The sequence below is a fragment of the Alosa sapidissima genome, chromosome 14, assembly GCF_018492685.1.
Source record: "Alosa sapidissima isolate fAloSap1 chromosome 14, fAloSap1.pri, whole genome shotgun sequence".
Taxonomy (NCBI): Eukaryota; Metazoa; Chordata; class Actinopteri; order Clupeiformes; family Clupeidae; genus Alosa; species Alosa sapidissima.
The window spans coordinates 24,687,401-24,704,297 of record NC_055970.1 but is presented as its reverse complement, the minus strand read 5'-3'; the positions used below and the strand labels follow the sequence as shown (position 1 = coordinate 24,704,297).

Here is a 16,897-nt window from a genome sequence, read left to right as displayed (position 1 = left end):
AAATGGAGGGAAAGGAGAGCGGGGAATCAGAAAGGAACTGAACTGAAGAGAGAGAGAGAGAGAGAGAGAGAGAGAGAGAGAGAGAGAGAGAGAGCATTGAGAGGAAAATTAACCTCCCACATATGGCAAATCGATCTTTGATAAAAGCTGTTTTGTTTGCTGTTGTTTACATAGATAATGGGAGGCTATGCAACACGCATACATCTCCAGCGGGATAGGGGCATCTGTCAGACAAACACATCACGTGTTGGGCCAAATGAGCTCGCTCTCAGCCAGCCTCTGGGCTTGCCGTGGCCCGGAACTGTTTGCATACCGTTCTAATTATGTACTGACCCGGGTCTCAGTCAATTAAGCCACTTCTCAGGTACTTTCCACATGACAATTAATGTCCATTTGCATACATAACTGCACCCTCTCTAATCCTCTTCAACAAACATGGTGTGTAGCAAATTGTTGCCATGGAGACACAACCATTCTGTGGCAGATGTTTGAGGTGGGAACTGGTCTATTTAGCCAAAGTCACAAAGCCTTATATTGAGCCTCTTCAGAAGAATACATTGCTTTGCATGTGCGTTACAATCTCTCAGATGTATAGCCAAGGTCAAGCGTGAGGTCTGAAGCCCTCTGCTGGGATTGCCAGTCTGTTGTATGACCTTGCAGTCGGAACTTCTAGAAGGTCACGTGTCTAGGAAAGGGCACAGCGTCTGCCACATGCACTAATAGAAGAGGTTTATGTGTAACCTGTGAGGGCTGGAACACAATGCCTGCCCTTTCCCTCTGCATCTTTACGAGGAACGGAGTTTGACCCGGCCTGCGTGTCAAGACACCTGGCTCATTCCAAAGCACTTTACTTCACACACTTAATATTCCACACTGTTACCTGTTGTCAGGCTGCCCTTTTCTATAATTAACACAATTATTATCTTCACTCTAGTTAAGAGTACATAATAGATTATAGTAAATTAAAAAAAGCAAATAGCCTAAGCATACTATTATTAATAGACTAAATAGAACTTAACAGAATAATAACAATAATCATAAACATATACAAACCGTCACTCTGGAAAATGAATTAGTTAGAAGAAACAGATAAGTTTGGAAAATCCCAAAGCTATTACTAGAATGAAAAGAATTATCATTCTGCCAACGAGAAATCACAGAATAGAAGACTCCTCTAGTGTTGATGGAAGGCCGACATAGCAGGTGCTCATCAGAGGACTAAAGTGGGCGACAGGGGACGTAGAGCCGGATCATGGAATAAAAATAGCAAGGTGCAGATCCAGTAAGTGTCCTGAGGGATTTTAATTGAATTCTGGCTGCTGTAGAAAGCCAATGAAGAGTGACTAACAGAGGATGTGCATGTGCACGTGTGTAAAACAGGAGGGGTTCCTGTTTTGTTCGTTTCATGTTTACTAGTTTTGTGTTCCCGGTCAAAAATGACCGCTGCATTAAAACCTTGGGTGTTCTAAAGTTAAATAAAACACTCAAATTTTTATGAAAATTATCAAAATTAGTTTTGTGTGTGTGTGTTTCTGTGTTAACAAAGTCATGGTGACTCATGGTAGTCAGAATAAGTTAACAATATTTTTGAGAGAAAAGAATTGTCAATCGATCACATTTGACTGCGAACACAACAGGAGGGATACACACACATGTAATATATGGTCAGGTTAAACCAGTGAAATTGAAATAATGATAACATTAATTGAAATAATGATAACATTGAGCTCCATGAGATTGCATGCTATAATGAGCAACTTGAATATCTTAAGGGCACTTTAGGTTGAGCGAATTTTAGCTATCTTGATTTCACCTAACCCATCTCCCTCTCGAGGATGAGAAACATCTTTAAATGCTTGTCCTGAAATTCAAAACTATACTGTTCATCAAACAAAGGTTTTTTTTTTTTGCAGTGGCTAAAGGGCTGATGTTACTGTTTGTGGTGAAAGCTTTACCAGATTGCTCTCCCTCTCTCTTCCACCCTCTCTCTTTCTCTCTATCTCACTCTCTCTCTCTTTTCCTCCCTCTCTCTCTCTCTTCCTCCCTCTCTCTCTGTGTGCTCTAGAGCGGGGGGCGGGGGTGGGGGCTGCTGTGTGTGGAGGGAACAGTGTGTGGGGCTCAGGAAGGCGTGTAAATGTACCCTCCTGCCGCGGTGTGGTATTTCAAAGGGCTGCGGAGCTGAGGTAGGGCAGGTGCGGTGATATCTGCGTTCCAGTGTATAAATAAACAGCTGTGGACACCCTGTGGAGAACACACTGCTCCCAGAAAGGGAAATGTGCCAGCGAAAAGGTGACACAAGTTTTACTTTCTGGCTCTCGCTCTTTCCGGTGCTCTCTCCCTCTCTCTCTTTCTCTCTCTTTCTTTCACTCTCTTTCTCTCTGTCTCTTTCACTCTCTCTCTCTGGTATGAGGCACATCTTGATTTCATGGGTTGAGGAATGATCCAATAAATGGCGCTTGAAACCTCTATCTCTCTCTCTCTTTCTCTTTCTTTCAGACTCTCTCTTTCTCTGACTCTCTTTCTCTCTCTCTCTCCATGTATCTACATCTTTACCTCCTTCCTCCTTCTTTAATAGACACACACTCACACAAGTGTGAGCACACAAACACAGAAGGATACAAGCAGACACACACACGTACTGTAAGCACACACCAGCTTTCAGCGAGAGCTACATGACACAGAGACCGTAGACAACCCTGCAAAACCCGGCTGTTCAGTTCACACCTTCAGATGAAATCAGCGGCTCTCTGAGCCGTCAAGGTCTCCGGCTACAACGACCTCCACCCCACCATCTTTCTCTTCTTTCTCTCATCTCCCTCTTTTCCTCCCTCGCTCTTCCCTTTTCTCTCCCTCGTTCCTTCTATACCTCTTTTTATTAGCTGTGGCCATGGGATCAGTGGGACCCCTAATGGGATAATTAGGCGAATAAAACACCACTCTGCCAATACAATGGAAATGTCAAACTCTGAGCCATAATTTGACTTCTGAGTTGAGGAAAGGGCGCCGTGGATTTGCTCAAGCATTTCGCATCATCTCCTGGACCTTTCTCACTTGCCTTTATCTAAATGTCACTCAGGGATCCTGCTGGAGGAGAGGGGGATACAAACTGCTGAAGTGTGTGTGTGTGTGTGTGTGTGTGTGTGTGCGCGTGCGCGTACGTATGTGTGTGGTCATGACAGTGTGCGTACATAGGTGTGTGTGTGTGTACATGTAGGAGTGTGTGTGTGTGCACGTATGTACATGTTTGTGTGTGTGTGTGTGTGCGTGTAAATACGTGCACGCGTGTGTGCGTACGTACATGTGTGTGTGTGCGCGCACGTACGTGTGTGCGTACGTGTGTGCGTACATGTGTGCGCGCGCACGTACGTGTGTGTGCGTACATGTGTGCGCGCGCACGTACGTGTGTGTGCGTACATGTGTGTGCACGTACACACGTGTGTGTATGTGTGTGTGTGGACGTGCATGCGTGCATACATGTGCGATTGTGCGTGTGTGTGTGGGTGTGTATGTGTGTGTTTGTGTGTGATGTGTGATGGGAAATGACACATTTCCCCTGGGGATCAATAAAGTATCTATCTATCTATCTATGAGTCCCTCATAGTGACATATTCTAACTTTTGAAACATGTCATAGATGTTCATCATACTCTGTGTGTGTGAATATAATCTGAACTGCGTTGAGGTGGTCATTTCAAATGTCATGACACATACAAATAAATGACGTGAGGCCATGAGCTCCCCCTCACAGCGCTCCAATCAGTGCCAGACTTAGAGCCCCTGCAATGCAAAAGAAGCATGTAAACTCCAATGCATTGATAAGGCCACATTATACAGTCGGTGGAGCAGTGGGGCAGCCCAGAAGAGAACAGGACTTAATCAAGACCATCAGTCAGCCACGCGTCAAACGCTGGCTGGACACTGCTAAGACAGCCCACGTCTCACCACGTCTCATCGATGGGAATGGACAAAATGGGATCCAATGCACTGACTCTTGGGACTGCCTAAGTGATTCTTCAAACATGTGAATAAATAAATAAATAAATAAATAAATACATTTCTTAGTAACAGCAGAGCACCATCTTGGTTTCACTCGCCAATTTCAACAAAAATAGTTAATTATGGGTGTGATTCAACAGGTCTTGCAAATGCTGTTTTGCACTAACTTGAACAAGATTGTGAGGCCCTTTCACAGAAATCTAGGTCATGCAGTTTTAATGTGGACTGGTGGTGTTTTATTGATTGATATGATGTTACCCGTCTCCAATGTTATAAAAGCACAGTTTCCCTAAACAGCTCACTCCAGCTTTGGTATAATTCATTGTTGAAATAGAATACCTCTAAAGGCTTGAGTAGCCTACAGCCTTTGATCTAATGGTTTAGTGGTGTTTGTGGTTGATAGATCAATGTTTTTCGCCCTTAACCTGTTGAAGAGTGAATTTCCTGCGGTTCCTTCTAGAATTCTATGCAAATGATCTATAGTTTCAGTCTAATCTCTGAGGGTATAAGTATAAGTATATATACTCTTTTGATCCCGTGAGGGAAATTTGGTCTCTGCATTTATCCCAATCCATGAATTAGTGAAACACACACAGCACACAGTGTACACACAGTGAGGTGAAGCACACACTAATCCCGGCACAGTGAGCTGCCTGCATCAACAGCGGCGCTCGGGGAGCAGTGAGGGGTTGGGTGCCTTGCTCAAGGGCACTTCAGCCGTGCCTACTGGTCGGGGTTCAAACCGGCAACCCTCCGGTTACAGGTCCGAAGTGCTAACCAGTAGGCCACGGCTGCCCCTAATTGTAATTGTCATTGCGGAACTCTCGGTTCGCGAACATTCTAATCACATATTTGTGGCCGTACTCCTCAACAGCTTTTGTAAAGCATTAATATCTGATTAGCGCACGTTATGATGGAGACTCAGCACTACCTGCTCCCATCACTGCAGGTATGCTGCTGTCCCCTCAGGGGATGAGGTGATTTAACATGGGTAAATATGCCAGGGTGTGTGTGTGTGTGTGTCTGTGTCTGTGTGTGTAGTTGTGTGAGTGCAAGGGGAAAGAGGATGTGTATGGGTGTGTGTGTGTGTGTGTGTTTGTTCATGCTTGGCTGCCCTTGTCTATTTCTCTATGGGCTGAAGTATGCATGTATAAGTGAATGTATGGACGTTTATGCTTATGTATAAATGTGTGTGTGTGTGTGTGTGTGTGTGTCAGTGTGATTAACATGCTGAATTATTCAGGCCCTTGTTGGAGTTAATAACTCTGTAGTATCAGGGGATCTGGTCCGCCAGTTGTTTGCAGTGTGCTTAGCTGACGGAGGTTGTTATCTGACTGGGCAGCACTATATTTGGCCTTTCTGCTTTTTTCCCTTTTTGGTGCCAACCTCATGTTTAGTACCTTTCTTACATGTGTTATTTTAATATGAGAGAGTGTTTGTTCACTTGTGTGCGTGTGTTAGTTTAGGGCACGCCTGTGTGTGTGTGTGTGTGTGTGTGTGTGTGTGTAAGTGTGTGTGTCTGTCTGTGTGTGTGTGTGAGTGTGTGAGTGAGCGTCTTTGAGTTGTTCAGCCCTCATTTGCTGCCGGTCGGCGGGTCGGTCTGCAGGTACACGCCCTCATTAGCGAGGGATTAGCATGAGCCCTTCCTGCATCATGTGGCTTTATCCGCACGCATGACTCCCGCTCCATCAGAACACTTAAGCCTGCTGCGCCGCTGCTTGGCCCCGCTGCCGAGCAACCACACGGATCTCGCCTTAAAGCAGCCACTGCGCCAGGCCCGCCAGGTCCCAAACCGAAGCAGGCATGTGCCACGGCACCTCCGACGCTCCCTAATTACGGCCCCGTTTACATCAAAGACCAGCAGGCAGCAGGGAAGTCAGCCTGTCAGCTTGCGACTGCACAAAGACCCCAATCTGGCTTTGTGAGCAACAAAGAAAGGCCTGGCTCTGTCTCTTTCTAATGTTGTTGTTTTTTTTTTTTTTTTTTTTTTTAAAGGTCTGACTTCCTTTTCTTTTTTGGGAGCTGTGAAGAAAGGAGGTGACTCAAAACTCGGAACACTGATGTTCTATGCCTCCCTCTGCACTGCTAGTTGTCGCTAATTCTTATTTAAATGTGTCACTCATTCACAGTCAAACAGACAAGAGACAACTATTTTGCCAACGCTGCCCTCCCATCCCCCAACTCCCCCCACCTGAATGGACGGCAATCTACATGAAAAAGAAGAGTGTTGACCTCAGGTCTCAGCAGTTCATTTCTATTCTTTCATTCAATACCAACAACCCGTCCCCATTTACAAATGTATAGACACTTACCTCCACAGGACACCCTGCAATCCAGAGGGCAGGCATGTGCAGACTGACAGACACTGGCACATACTGCACACACCCAAAACACACACACACACACACACACACACACACACACACACACACACAAACAAACAGAGAGAGAGAGAGAGTGAGGAAGAGAGAGAGAGAGAGAGAGAGAGAGAGAGAGAGAGAGAGAGAGAGAGAGAGAGAGAGAGAGAGAGAGAGAGAGAGAGAGAGAGAGAGAGAGGTGATGTAAACTTGTTGCCTCATCTCTTTCATCTTAGCAATGTCAGGATCAACTGAACTGCAATCTCCTACACTGGCACAAAATCACAGCAAGCCAGAAAGAAAGATGGTGCTCTAACTAAAATAAGCTGCTACATGAAACTACAGGATATGTCAACACACCTACGGTGCCATAAGCTTATACACTCTCTGCATTAACTATTCTGTCTTTCACAAAACCTCTCCTATGTACACTTTCTTCAGCTCCTCTAATGTCATCCACGCTTATCCACTACAGTCCACTAATACACAATCCACTACACAATCTCCAACAACAACAACAACAACAACAACAACAACAACAACAACAACAACAACAACAACAACAACAACAATAACAACAACAACAAACACAAAAACAACAACTGCAGAATACCCATATACAACTACAACCCTCACATACTCGTACACGTGCATAATCATATACTACAGAATCTGCAATGCCATAAGTCCATATACAAACTCCACTCTCTGCACAAGTCTATATACAACCTCTACTCTCTGCACAAGTCCACAAGTCTAAACTCCACTCTCAGCAATGCCACAAGTCCATATACAAACTCCACTCTCAGCAATGCCACAAGTCCATATACAAACTCCACTCTCAGCAATGCCACAAGTCCATATACAAACTTCACTCTCTGCACCGGCCCTCTGTACTGCAGCTTCTGGTTAGAGCTGCTGCCTTCATCTGAGCATCAGGCCAGTCAGTGCACAGAGAGGGACTTATTTGATGACATACTGACGGAGGGTTAATTGAAATCAGTTGTATAGAAAATTAAGCCAGGCGGAGTTGGCAAAAGACTTGCTGGTCCACTGTCATCCACTCGGCCATAGAATACTGTCAAGCGTGCTACTGAAGTCAGCAAAAAAACGCATGATTGATGTGCTGAATATCCACAGATAATACAATACATGCACTACGGAACTGGCCCTTCACTGCAATTGATTTGCATTCTTGTAAATATTTAATGGCTTGTGTGGTTCATGGAGGTCACTGAAGACACACACACACAGAGACTTCATGGTGTTTTTCCCCTTTCAGCAGCAGCACTTTTCCTGGCCTTTTTTGGCTAATGGAGAAGATGCCCTGAAAATGAGGTGATTGAGGAAATGGGGAAGTTAGACAAAGTTTTTATTTTTTTGATTGATTCATTTTGGAAGTCTAACAAACATAATAAAAACACATTAATGTGGTCTCTCTCTCTCTCTCTGTCTGTCTCTCTCTGTATTTGTGGTGTGTGTGTGTGTGTAGGCCTATGTGTGTGTCTGTGTGTCTGCTACAAAACACAAAACAACATGGTTTTCTGACAGGTTGTAAAATATTTGTATAGATAGCGTGTCCAGTGTTTGATTCCAAGGCAACGTTAACTGTTCTAAAAACATAAACATACCTCAATATGATAAAGTATACAGTAGTTACTATTGAGGAAAAATCATTTAGCTTTTCACAATGTAGATAAACAACCCTGCCCTCTCAATCAAATATCAATAATAGCTTGTTCACGCGAGTATTGGCAGAAGGGTAGGAGCTTCGATAATGACACGCTGGACCGACGCACCTAGAAGCTCCCTTTTGCGGTTTATGTTCTTCTTATGACCTGCAGGTGTCGCTGAAAGAACAATGAACACGTCCTGCTGTGCCTCACGCGCGGAGAATGCTGAACTGGAACGTCGGTTTTCACATCGCAAGTCAGCGAACCATGCATATCTGGCAGCATAAAAACACACCATGGCTATTATTTGCCTCAATATAATGACTGTTTTTTGATCATGTAGTGATGGAAAGCTCGATATACCAGAGCTGACAGATGAGTTACAGTTCTGCAGAGAATCCGCGCGTCACGCAGATCTCAGTCTATGATGACATTGAATGCTTATGCCTTAGACCTGTAGAGGATTCCACTTCTTTTGTCTAAATTCGAATACGAGGATGTCGACAATAATCCATTTGAATTAATAAATAATAACGTTCATAGCCCAAGCTGAAATATTATCTGTCTTTTTCATGAATAATGTCTCTGGGATGAGAATGCGAAGTATGGTAACATCAGTCTCTTTGGTAGGCTACTATGGAAAGAACATATTTTTTTCTCGGTAAAGCCCAGTCTATACAATAAACCTAAATAAGGATGCCTAGGTCTACATAAATTAATACTGTGTGAAGATAATATAATGTGTAATTGTGTATAACGTTACACAGAAATTGAGTCTGTTTACTGGTGGGAAGTTTACATAGATGTGCGCCGTATAGCTCCGCCTCCAAAGTGTTTCTGAATGCGTGTCTGTATGAGAGAGAAAGAGAGAGAGAGAGAGAGAGACAGAGAGAGAGAGAGAGAGAGTCGTTTGGGAATCACTTCACTCTCACATATTCTACAAGCCGTGCAGTCGCGCAAGGTGAGCTGTGGAAAGACCATATTCAAAGGAGTCCGCAGTTGATGACTGATATACGCAAGGATTTGTTGGACATATAGCCTTATGAGAAATTCTATTTTTTATTTTTTTCCTACGGCACCCATTGGAGACCATAGTTGACAAGAACAGACTACACGGGGATGCTGTTGGTTTAGGTCATTGGTCGTGACAAATTTCGTTTAGCACGGCAACGGAATGCTGTAAGACCGGAGTCGACAGGTTCGGGGTTCCTCTCGTGAGCAAAGGGAAGAGAGGGAGCACCATAATCAGATGAGCGTCTCTGCGTTTGGCGAAGTTGCTGAGCTCCCGCAACTGACGTGAGCGGCATTTCCTAACGTTACCGACTCCAGCGGACATCTCTCTCGCGTCCGCGGTATTGGGAATAACTGCGGCACCTTGAGCAAGTGGATTTAAAAAAAAAACGTCAAGATTGTATTTTTTTATTATTATTATTGAAATATGGATTGTCAGCCGTGGGGGGTTTGAGGGCTGAAGTGGCTGCGTTTGAAAGCGGACAAGGAGCGCGGCTTCCAGCCCGACTCGACCTTTCGGGGCTGGATTACTGAGGAGTTATCGTCTGTTAAGGTACAAAGTTCACTGAAACATAAAAGTAACCATAGCCTAATGTCTTGCTTAAATTGATCCATCTTTTCTACCCAGTTCAGTCATTTAAAAGATTAAACACGGGCGAATAACAGTGAATAAAATGTGGCAGGCGTATTTCCGACCAGTTTCATCGTTGTCTCTCTTTTCTCGTTTGCTCTTGTGTGTGTGTGTGTGTGTGTGTGAGAGAGAGAGAGGGGGGGGAGTATACAAGCACCGATGCATAATGTGAAGAAACGTCGATAGCCTATAAAATGGCTCTTTCCGTACAACTTCGCCAGAACAGTAGTTCCATATGGATCAATTGTAGAGCAGGTGCAAAGATTTGCTTGCCGTAGTCACATACTAGCATCTACTGTTGTGTGAAAGGGTTGTCCATCGTTTGTTAACTTTATTTTCACATTAATCGACCTCGATTAGAACAGATATGAGATGTGTTCCCCTATACTACTGCCATCGATACAACTACGAGAGACAAAAGGGGACCACGTAGACCGTCTACCATATCATAATTACCCACTTATCATAGAAAATCACTCTCTCCGTCCGCATCCTACACTGGGGAGTCCCGGAAAGAGCCCTCTTCTAAGGAGCTCCGTAGATAACATTCACATTGATTTTTCGCACCATGATTCAACCCTACTCCGTGTCTACACCTCGGCTATTTGACGGACTTCCAGTTCAGGCCATCACAGACACAAATGTTGACAAAATAGCCCAACAGACCTCCTCCGAATCGATTCACCTGCACAAAAATGCATATGGTGAGAGATTTAGTCTGTTTAAGGTATTTTCTAGGCTATCTATCTATCTATCTATCTATCTATTTTCCACCACCTGTAGCTTTTTCCGGGTGTGTGGAGACCCAGTTGTGTTTTGGGGTTGCTACTTTTCGTGCGTCGATATGTGATTTTCATACACAATTCAACACACCAGAGCTCAACAATTACAATATAATAATAATTTTATATTTGGCTGATTTGGCTGTATTCGAAGCAGTAGCCAACACAATCTATCCCCATGTTAGACGACAACATGTCATTGAAGCGGAATGTGGTCTTTCTGGCCGCTCCTGTTCTGTCTCCAGTGTGAGTGCGCACGGGAAGCTGAGTCAAACCTGTTATTCAGGACTGCACCGCGAGGCTGGGAGAAACGCGCAAGAGACCTTCACCCTTTACCGGGATCTGACCACCGCCGTATGCTTGTGTCGTCCTGCACCCGATGGTGAGGCGGATGCAAAATTGATTGGACTTTTTTTTTCAGAGAATTAGAAACGCTTGTTTTCTAAGCTGATCACCATTTGTTTTTATGGCATGGTTTGGCATCGTTTATTCAAAGCGTCAATGATAAAGACTGTAGGGTAATTGTGTATGCTATATTTTCTAAGATATATTGTGACAGATAGTCTATTTGACTGAGAACCCACTATATAAACACGACAACTGCCATTTCACATAAACGACAAATTAGCCTACGCTATTTGGGGACATAAGGTAGGAATTCTAACAGCATAAGTTATTCTTAACAGGTTTGCTTAGGCTACTTGACCGCTAAATATGTCCATGCAAACACACATGCCCATGTTTCCCAGCCTTGATGGAATATGCACAAACTTAGGCACACACACACACAGACACAGAGAGAGAGAGAGAGAGATGTCGGGAAGATGAAAGGGGAGAAAATTGAGTGAGACACATTGGACATTTTTAACTTGTCGTCTTTACTAGGCGATCTGCCAGACTCTCCTTATTCCCTTACAAAATCATTTGCATGCCCGGTTTAGTACAGTTACAATACGATCGATGAAAGCTGACTGTGCAATTAAATAGAGGGTTTCTGTGTAAATGAGCGCAGTGTGTTTAATGGTAGTTCTCAGACGGCGTCAAGTATTCACAGATTAATGACAACATGTAGCCTTTTCCCCCTATTAGTATGGCCAACGTGGTCTCTCTGGAAACTAAACCTCCCAAGTTAAATAGAATGAGCTTTTGACTAGTGTGATGGGTGTTACATTATGTCCAAGTAATTGGTTAATTCAGTGAGGTCCAACCGTCGATGAGCCTGCTCCCATTCACCTCTGGGAAGGGCTCGCGAGTCAGCGCGGCGACAGCAGGTCACAGAATAATTGTATCTTGTTCAAGTCCGGGCGACTTCATCGACAAAGACGGAAGAGGTAGGACTGTGGTTCAGTGCTAAAATGACTTAACGTTAATGTTATTCTTGTTAGCGACAAGTTGTCTTTGAAGTTAGCATGAGAGGATGCTCTGTAGAATGTCAACGTACAACCCAAAGTAACCTGGTCTACATTTTGCCTCGGTGCATTTACAGTCATAGCAAGCAGGGCAATTTGCCTCACCATAAAGGACATTAACCGTTTTCGCGGATAAAATAGCATTAATATGGCCATGTTTGTAGCATTGTGCATCGACATAACATTGTAGCCTAACTGATGCCTTGAACAGCAATTAACACGTTCCAATGCTCTGAGCATGACACGTTTTTTAAAAAATATATTTTGTGTAGGCTAATCATCAGATTTTGAAAATACAACATGCAAGGATGCCATTTACCCCAATCTCAAATATAGTCCTATATGTTTCTGCTTCAGTATAGCGGCCCACACAGCTTTCTCGGTCGCTGGTTTTACTCTGAACTAATCTCTGATTCTCCGGAACATTTGCTCTCTCTCGTGCTGATTTGTCGAACTGTGACGGCTATCCTCTTTGAGATGGTTACCGTTGGATAGGCCTAAACAGATACCACGCTATCCCATTTCTGCAATAGTTCAATATATAGGCCTAGTATGATGTTCCATCTGTCTCCCGTCACTAATCCGCAGTTGTTTTTATACAAGAATGTGCTGCTCAGTTGACTGTGAAGCGTTGTAAGTAGGTAATCTTCAACCATGCTAAACAGTCCCGCTCCGAGCAACAGTGTGACCACTGCATGTTGTTCATTTTGTCATTATTTTACATGACAATCAAATTATGGAAGCCGTTCTTCAATGGTGTGAGTTCACGAGGTTCCAGCGTCAATATAGACCAATGTTAAGCCGATAGTTCTCAAGGGATTTTTGGTTGATCGAATAGTGTCTCGTTGTCATCTAGTCAGATATGTTATATGCGCACCGTTGATTTGACCTGTGCATTTCTTTAATTGATTAGTTTAATTATTGTTTGTTTTGAGAAAATAAACACGCATATCTATTTGATAAATGATAATGTGATGCTTTGTTTGCTTGTGGATATTATTGTGAATATCCTAACTTAAATCAGTGTTGCAAATCCCCTTTCTGCGTAGTAGCCTATCTCAAAATGGTGGCATTATGTCCATAGGGCCTACTCTTCGCTCATGTGCTATTTATTGCAGGACATAAATGTACTGATGTAGCGTTATATGCCTTATTTGATTATATTTATGCAGTACAAGGCAGTGCCTCAGAGACAAGTGTGAGTAGTGGCATTAGTTCAAGCACATGGAGGTATTTTCAGTGTGAGCTCCTTGAGTGTGTGCTGTAGTAGGGAGAGTGGAGACAGGCAGGGCCAGTAGCGACTGGCTACAGCCGTTGGGGTGGCACATGCCCCGAGACAGCGGTGGCCCCAGCCTCAGCCCCAGCCCTGGCCCGGCAACAATTCACCCTCTCTGAATGAGAGGGCAGACTAATCTCACCCAACACTGGCTGAATGAAATCATTAAAGTAATCCCCTGTGTCTTGGGGAGGGGGTGTTTTAGGAGGCCCAGGGGTGTGTGTGTGTTTGTGTGTGTATGTGTGTGTGTGTGGGGGGGGGCACCCATCCAGGAAAAGGTCTTTTTAATTTTTAATCCGACTACTGAGACGGTCCAGCTAGGGAGTGCCAGGGCCAAGGCAGAACGGGGCAATTGTGGAGGACAATGACGCTGGTTGTGGTTTAAGGCGTGAGGCAGCGGCCGTTTGTCTGGTGTGTAGTCAGGGATGAGCATGTAGACCTGCTCCCTGGTCCCTCCGTCTACTGGTATGCTGCCTACACTGAACTAATTTACACCTTACGCCCGACTCACTCTCATACAGATAGACAGACAGACAGACAGAGGTTTGGGTGGAGAGAGAGATAGATAGATAGATAGATAGATAGATACAGAGAGGGGTAGCTGGGTGGTTAGAGAGACTCAGACTTGTATTTTGCTCAGTGTATTGTTGGGCCTTTTGGGCTTATCTCTGGTGTAGTGTGATTTGAAATACGTCGGTGTTTTGCAACACGGTTGTGCACTGAGGCTGGTGTGGTTTATGGGCAGCCCTTCTCATCATCGAGACGCACTCCCAGTGGAGCCTCTGCTAATGCACAGGGTGTGTCACAGGCTTCAGAGCCAGGCAGAGTGTGTGTGCCTGATGACTGATGTGTGTGTGTCTGTTATCACTGTTTTTCATTTGACTAGTCTCTCTCTCTCTCTCTCTCTCTCTCTCTCTCTCTCTCTTTCCTTCTCTCTGCTCCTCAATTGCAGGTTATAGTCTCATGAGATCATACGTTGTCTGATAAGTATCATAAATGCGGCACAGTGGACAGGAAATTGCGGCAATAACCCACATTCTCATATTTGAATAGGAGAGGTGTTTATCCTCGAGGCTTCGAGCACGGAGCCTACGGATCAGCCGTTACTCACGGCACTAAAATGTTCACTGACGCACTTTGGTCAGGGGAGCGAGTTATACATTAACCCAGGCTAGATGATATCGGCCAGGGCGCTCAGAGCCAATCCTTCTCTCTGGATTGGATGAGTGGACGATCTCTCTCTCTCTCTCTCTCTCTCTCCTTTTTCTCTCGCCCTCCTTCTCTTTGTCTCTTGCTTGAAATGTCACACGTTTTATTTAATTCTTTAATTATGCTGAACCTATTCCCTCTGACCAAGCTCCGCCGCACAATCACTGGCGAATGCATGATGACCCTTGCGTTACTTTGTCACGCCGTCACCATGGTGAAGTCGGCTAGCGACATTTCTTTTTTTCAGTTGGCTGGTAACGCAACTGTGCTTTTTTTCAAATATACCACTCCACTTTGCCCTTTGCAATCATCCTGCTTTTTTGTCTCTGAGCTGCAACAGCAAGGGGCTGGGAAGCCAGGCTTCTGTAATATGGAATCTATTACTGAAGGGTTTAGTGGCCTTGTTTAAATTCCTTTCCTGTTGGAATAGAACTGTATTTGAGGCCTCTGACTTGCGATGGGTATTTCATAGGGGAAGTTAGAGACGTCGTTGGGAGTTAGTAAGATGATTGGCTTGCCACAGGTTCCAGTCAGAAAGACGCAAAATACCGTCATACACAGATTGTGCCTCGAATCAGTAGGGGGGCTTGAGAATGATAATTAGCCTGTTAAGTCAGTTAACCTCCCTCAGAGCATAAAGGCCTTCCCCAGCCTGACACACAGACACACAGACAGGAAAGATGGAGAGAGAGAGGCCCAAACAATGATAGAACAGGACGGAACAAAAAGGAAGCAAAACAAATGAGATTTTGTAGATTTTAGGGTTGGACTGGGTGGAGACCAAATGCAAACCACAGGTGTCTGTCTGTCTGTCTCTCTTCTTGCTCGCTCTTACTCACTCACTCCCGTGTGAGTTAACTTAGTTAAGTCTACAGTTAGAGCTCAGTGTGTGTGTGTGTGTGTGCATGTGCATGTGTGTGTGTGTTTTTCCAACTTACCAGCATCATTTTTACACAAGTGGTGTTTAGTCAAAGGCCTTTTTCCCCATTTCTGATGATAGAAACCTTTTTATTTATTTGGTGAGGTTCTCTTATTTGCCTTTACTTGTTTGCATTTTTAGATGTCCTTGATCCATGTGATGGCTCAATAGAGGTATTTGAACAGTCAAAGCCTCTCTGTCTCTCCCGCTCACTCTTTTTCACTCCTTTGGGAATAAAGCCAGCTCACAACACAGCCCATAAAGAGACAAGGAAACTGTACCTGTAGTGGTGAGCATAAATGACAGACTCGTAAATACTGTTCTCTTCATCCCTATCTCTCTCTCTCTCTCTCTCTCTCTCTCTCTCTCTCTATCTCTTTCTCTCTCTCTCTCTCTCTCTCTCTCTCTCTACCATACCTGTTTGCAGTACTAATCTTCAGACTCACAGTTCATCTGTCAACTGGAGGAGGCAGGCATCTCATCCCCGTCGATTTAAAGTCAAATCCACTGGGCTATAAAACCCACCAGCCAGCCAATGACTGTAGATCACCTAACACCACTTAAAAAGGAGAGAAAGAGAGATCTGAGAGAGAGAGAGAGAGAGAGAGAGAGATAATGAATAAGAATGCACCCCTGATGGTCTATTGTTGTGTAGCCTCCTACCTGTGCAAGTATGTCAGCGGGAGGTGTGTGTGTGTGTGTGTGTGTGTGTGTGTTAATGCGGATCTGAAAGCAGGGCTGTGCCAGGTGCCAGATGCCCGTCTCGCTCCCTTAAGCCTCCAGTGTCTTGTAAATGTTGGCATCGTTAAGGACGTGCCACTCTGGGGCACTGGAACGTGTCATTTCCATCACAATGGGCCACGCTCCTGCCAAAGCTGCAAGCTTGACCACCCGGATATCACACACTTAAAAAAGATAGACACACACACATCACACACATCACACACACATACACAAAGAGAGAGAGTCTCCTATGCACTCTTGGCAAACTTGTCCTTTGCTCTTGGCCTTTGATTGTACATATGCGTTTGCACACACACACACACACACACACACACACACACACACACACACACACACACACACACACGCTTCTTGCGTCTTTCCTCATATACTCACTCACTCCTACATCGACACTTATATTTATTTTTTAGGGCTCACCCCCAAAGTTCTCATGCATTTGTAGATGGTGTGGTGACACACACACACACACATGTACACACACACTTTTTGCAGCTTGCTGAGAACATTTCCTCGCTAGCGGAGTGTGGGAAAGGATGTGCTGAGTGCTACAGGCCCCCTCCGGAGTGGACAAGGCTGCTTTTCCCAGCCCAGTGTGAGGCCTCCAAAGAGAGAGAGCAGAGACCTCTGGGACAGAAAGGTCGTCAGTGGAGAGGTCTCTCCCATCCTTGACATACAGTGCCGAAGTCCAACTACTAGGCCCTAAGCCACACGGGTCAATCTTTTAACCCTGCACACTGTATGTTTGGTTAACCCAAAGGCTTTTCACCTCTCTGGAAACAAACATCTCTCTCTCTCTCTCTCTCTCTCTCTCTCTCTCTCTCTCTCTCTCTTCAATTCCATTCAATATAAAGAGCTGTATTGGTATGACTTTTTGTCAAAGCATTTGTAATT

At 44.6% G+C, this 16,897-nt stretch overlaps 1 protein-coding gene across 5 annotated transcripts in view; it reads left to right on the top strand.

Moving 5' to 3' along the window:
* The first annotated feature begins 8,942 nt into the window (after nucleotides 1–8,942).
* The window catches only part of pcdh1b (protocadherin 1b), a 170,914-nt gene continuing 162,959 nt past the window's right edge, over nucleotides 8,943–16,897 (top strand). For 2 of the 5 annotated variants that reach the window (XM_042060709.1, XM_042060710.1), the window contains exon 1: nucleotides 8,943–9,589. Coding sequence is in view for 2 of the 5 variants with exons in the window: in XM_042060708.1 (XP_041916642.1) it covers nucleotides 10,806–10,831 (26 nt within the window). In the remaining 3 variants the exon portion in view is untranslated. Of the gene's footprint in view, nucleotides 9,590–10,689; nucleotides 10,832–10,864; nucleotides 11,781–16,897 lie in introns of those variants that run through there. The other 3 variants (XM_042060708.1, XM_042060707.1, XM_042060711.1) reach the window with 2 other exon arrangements.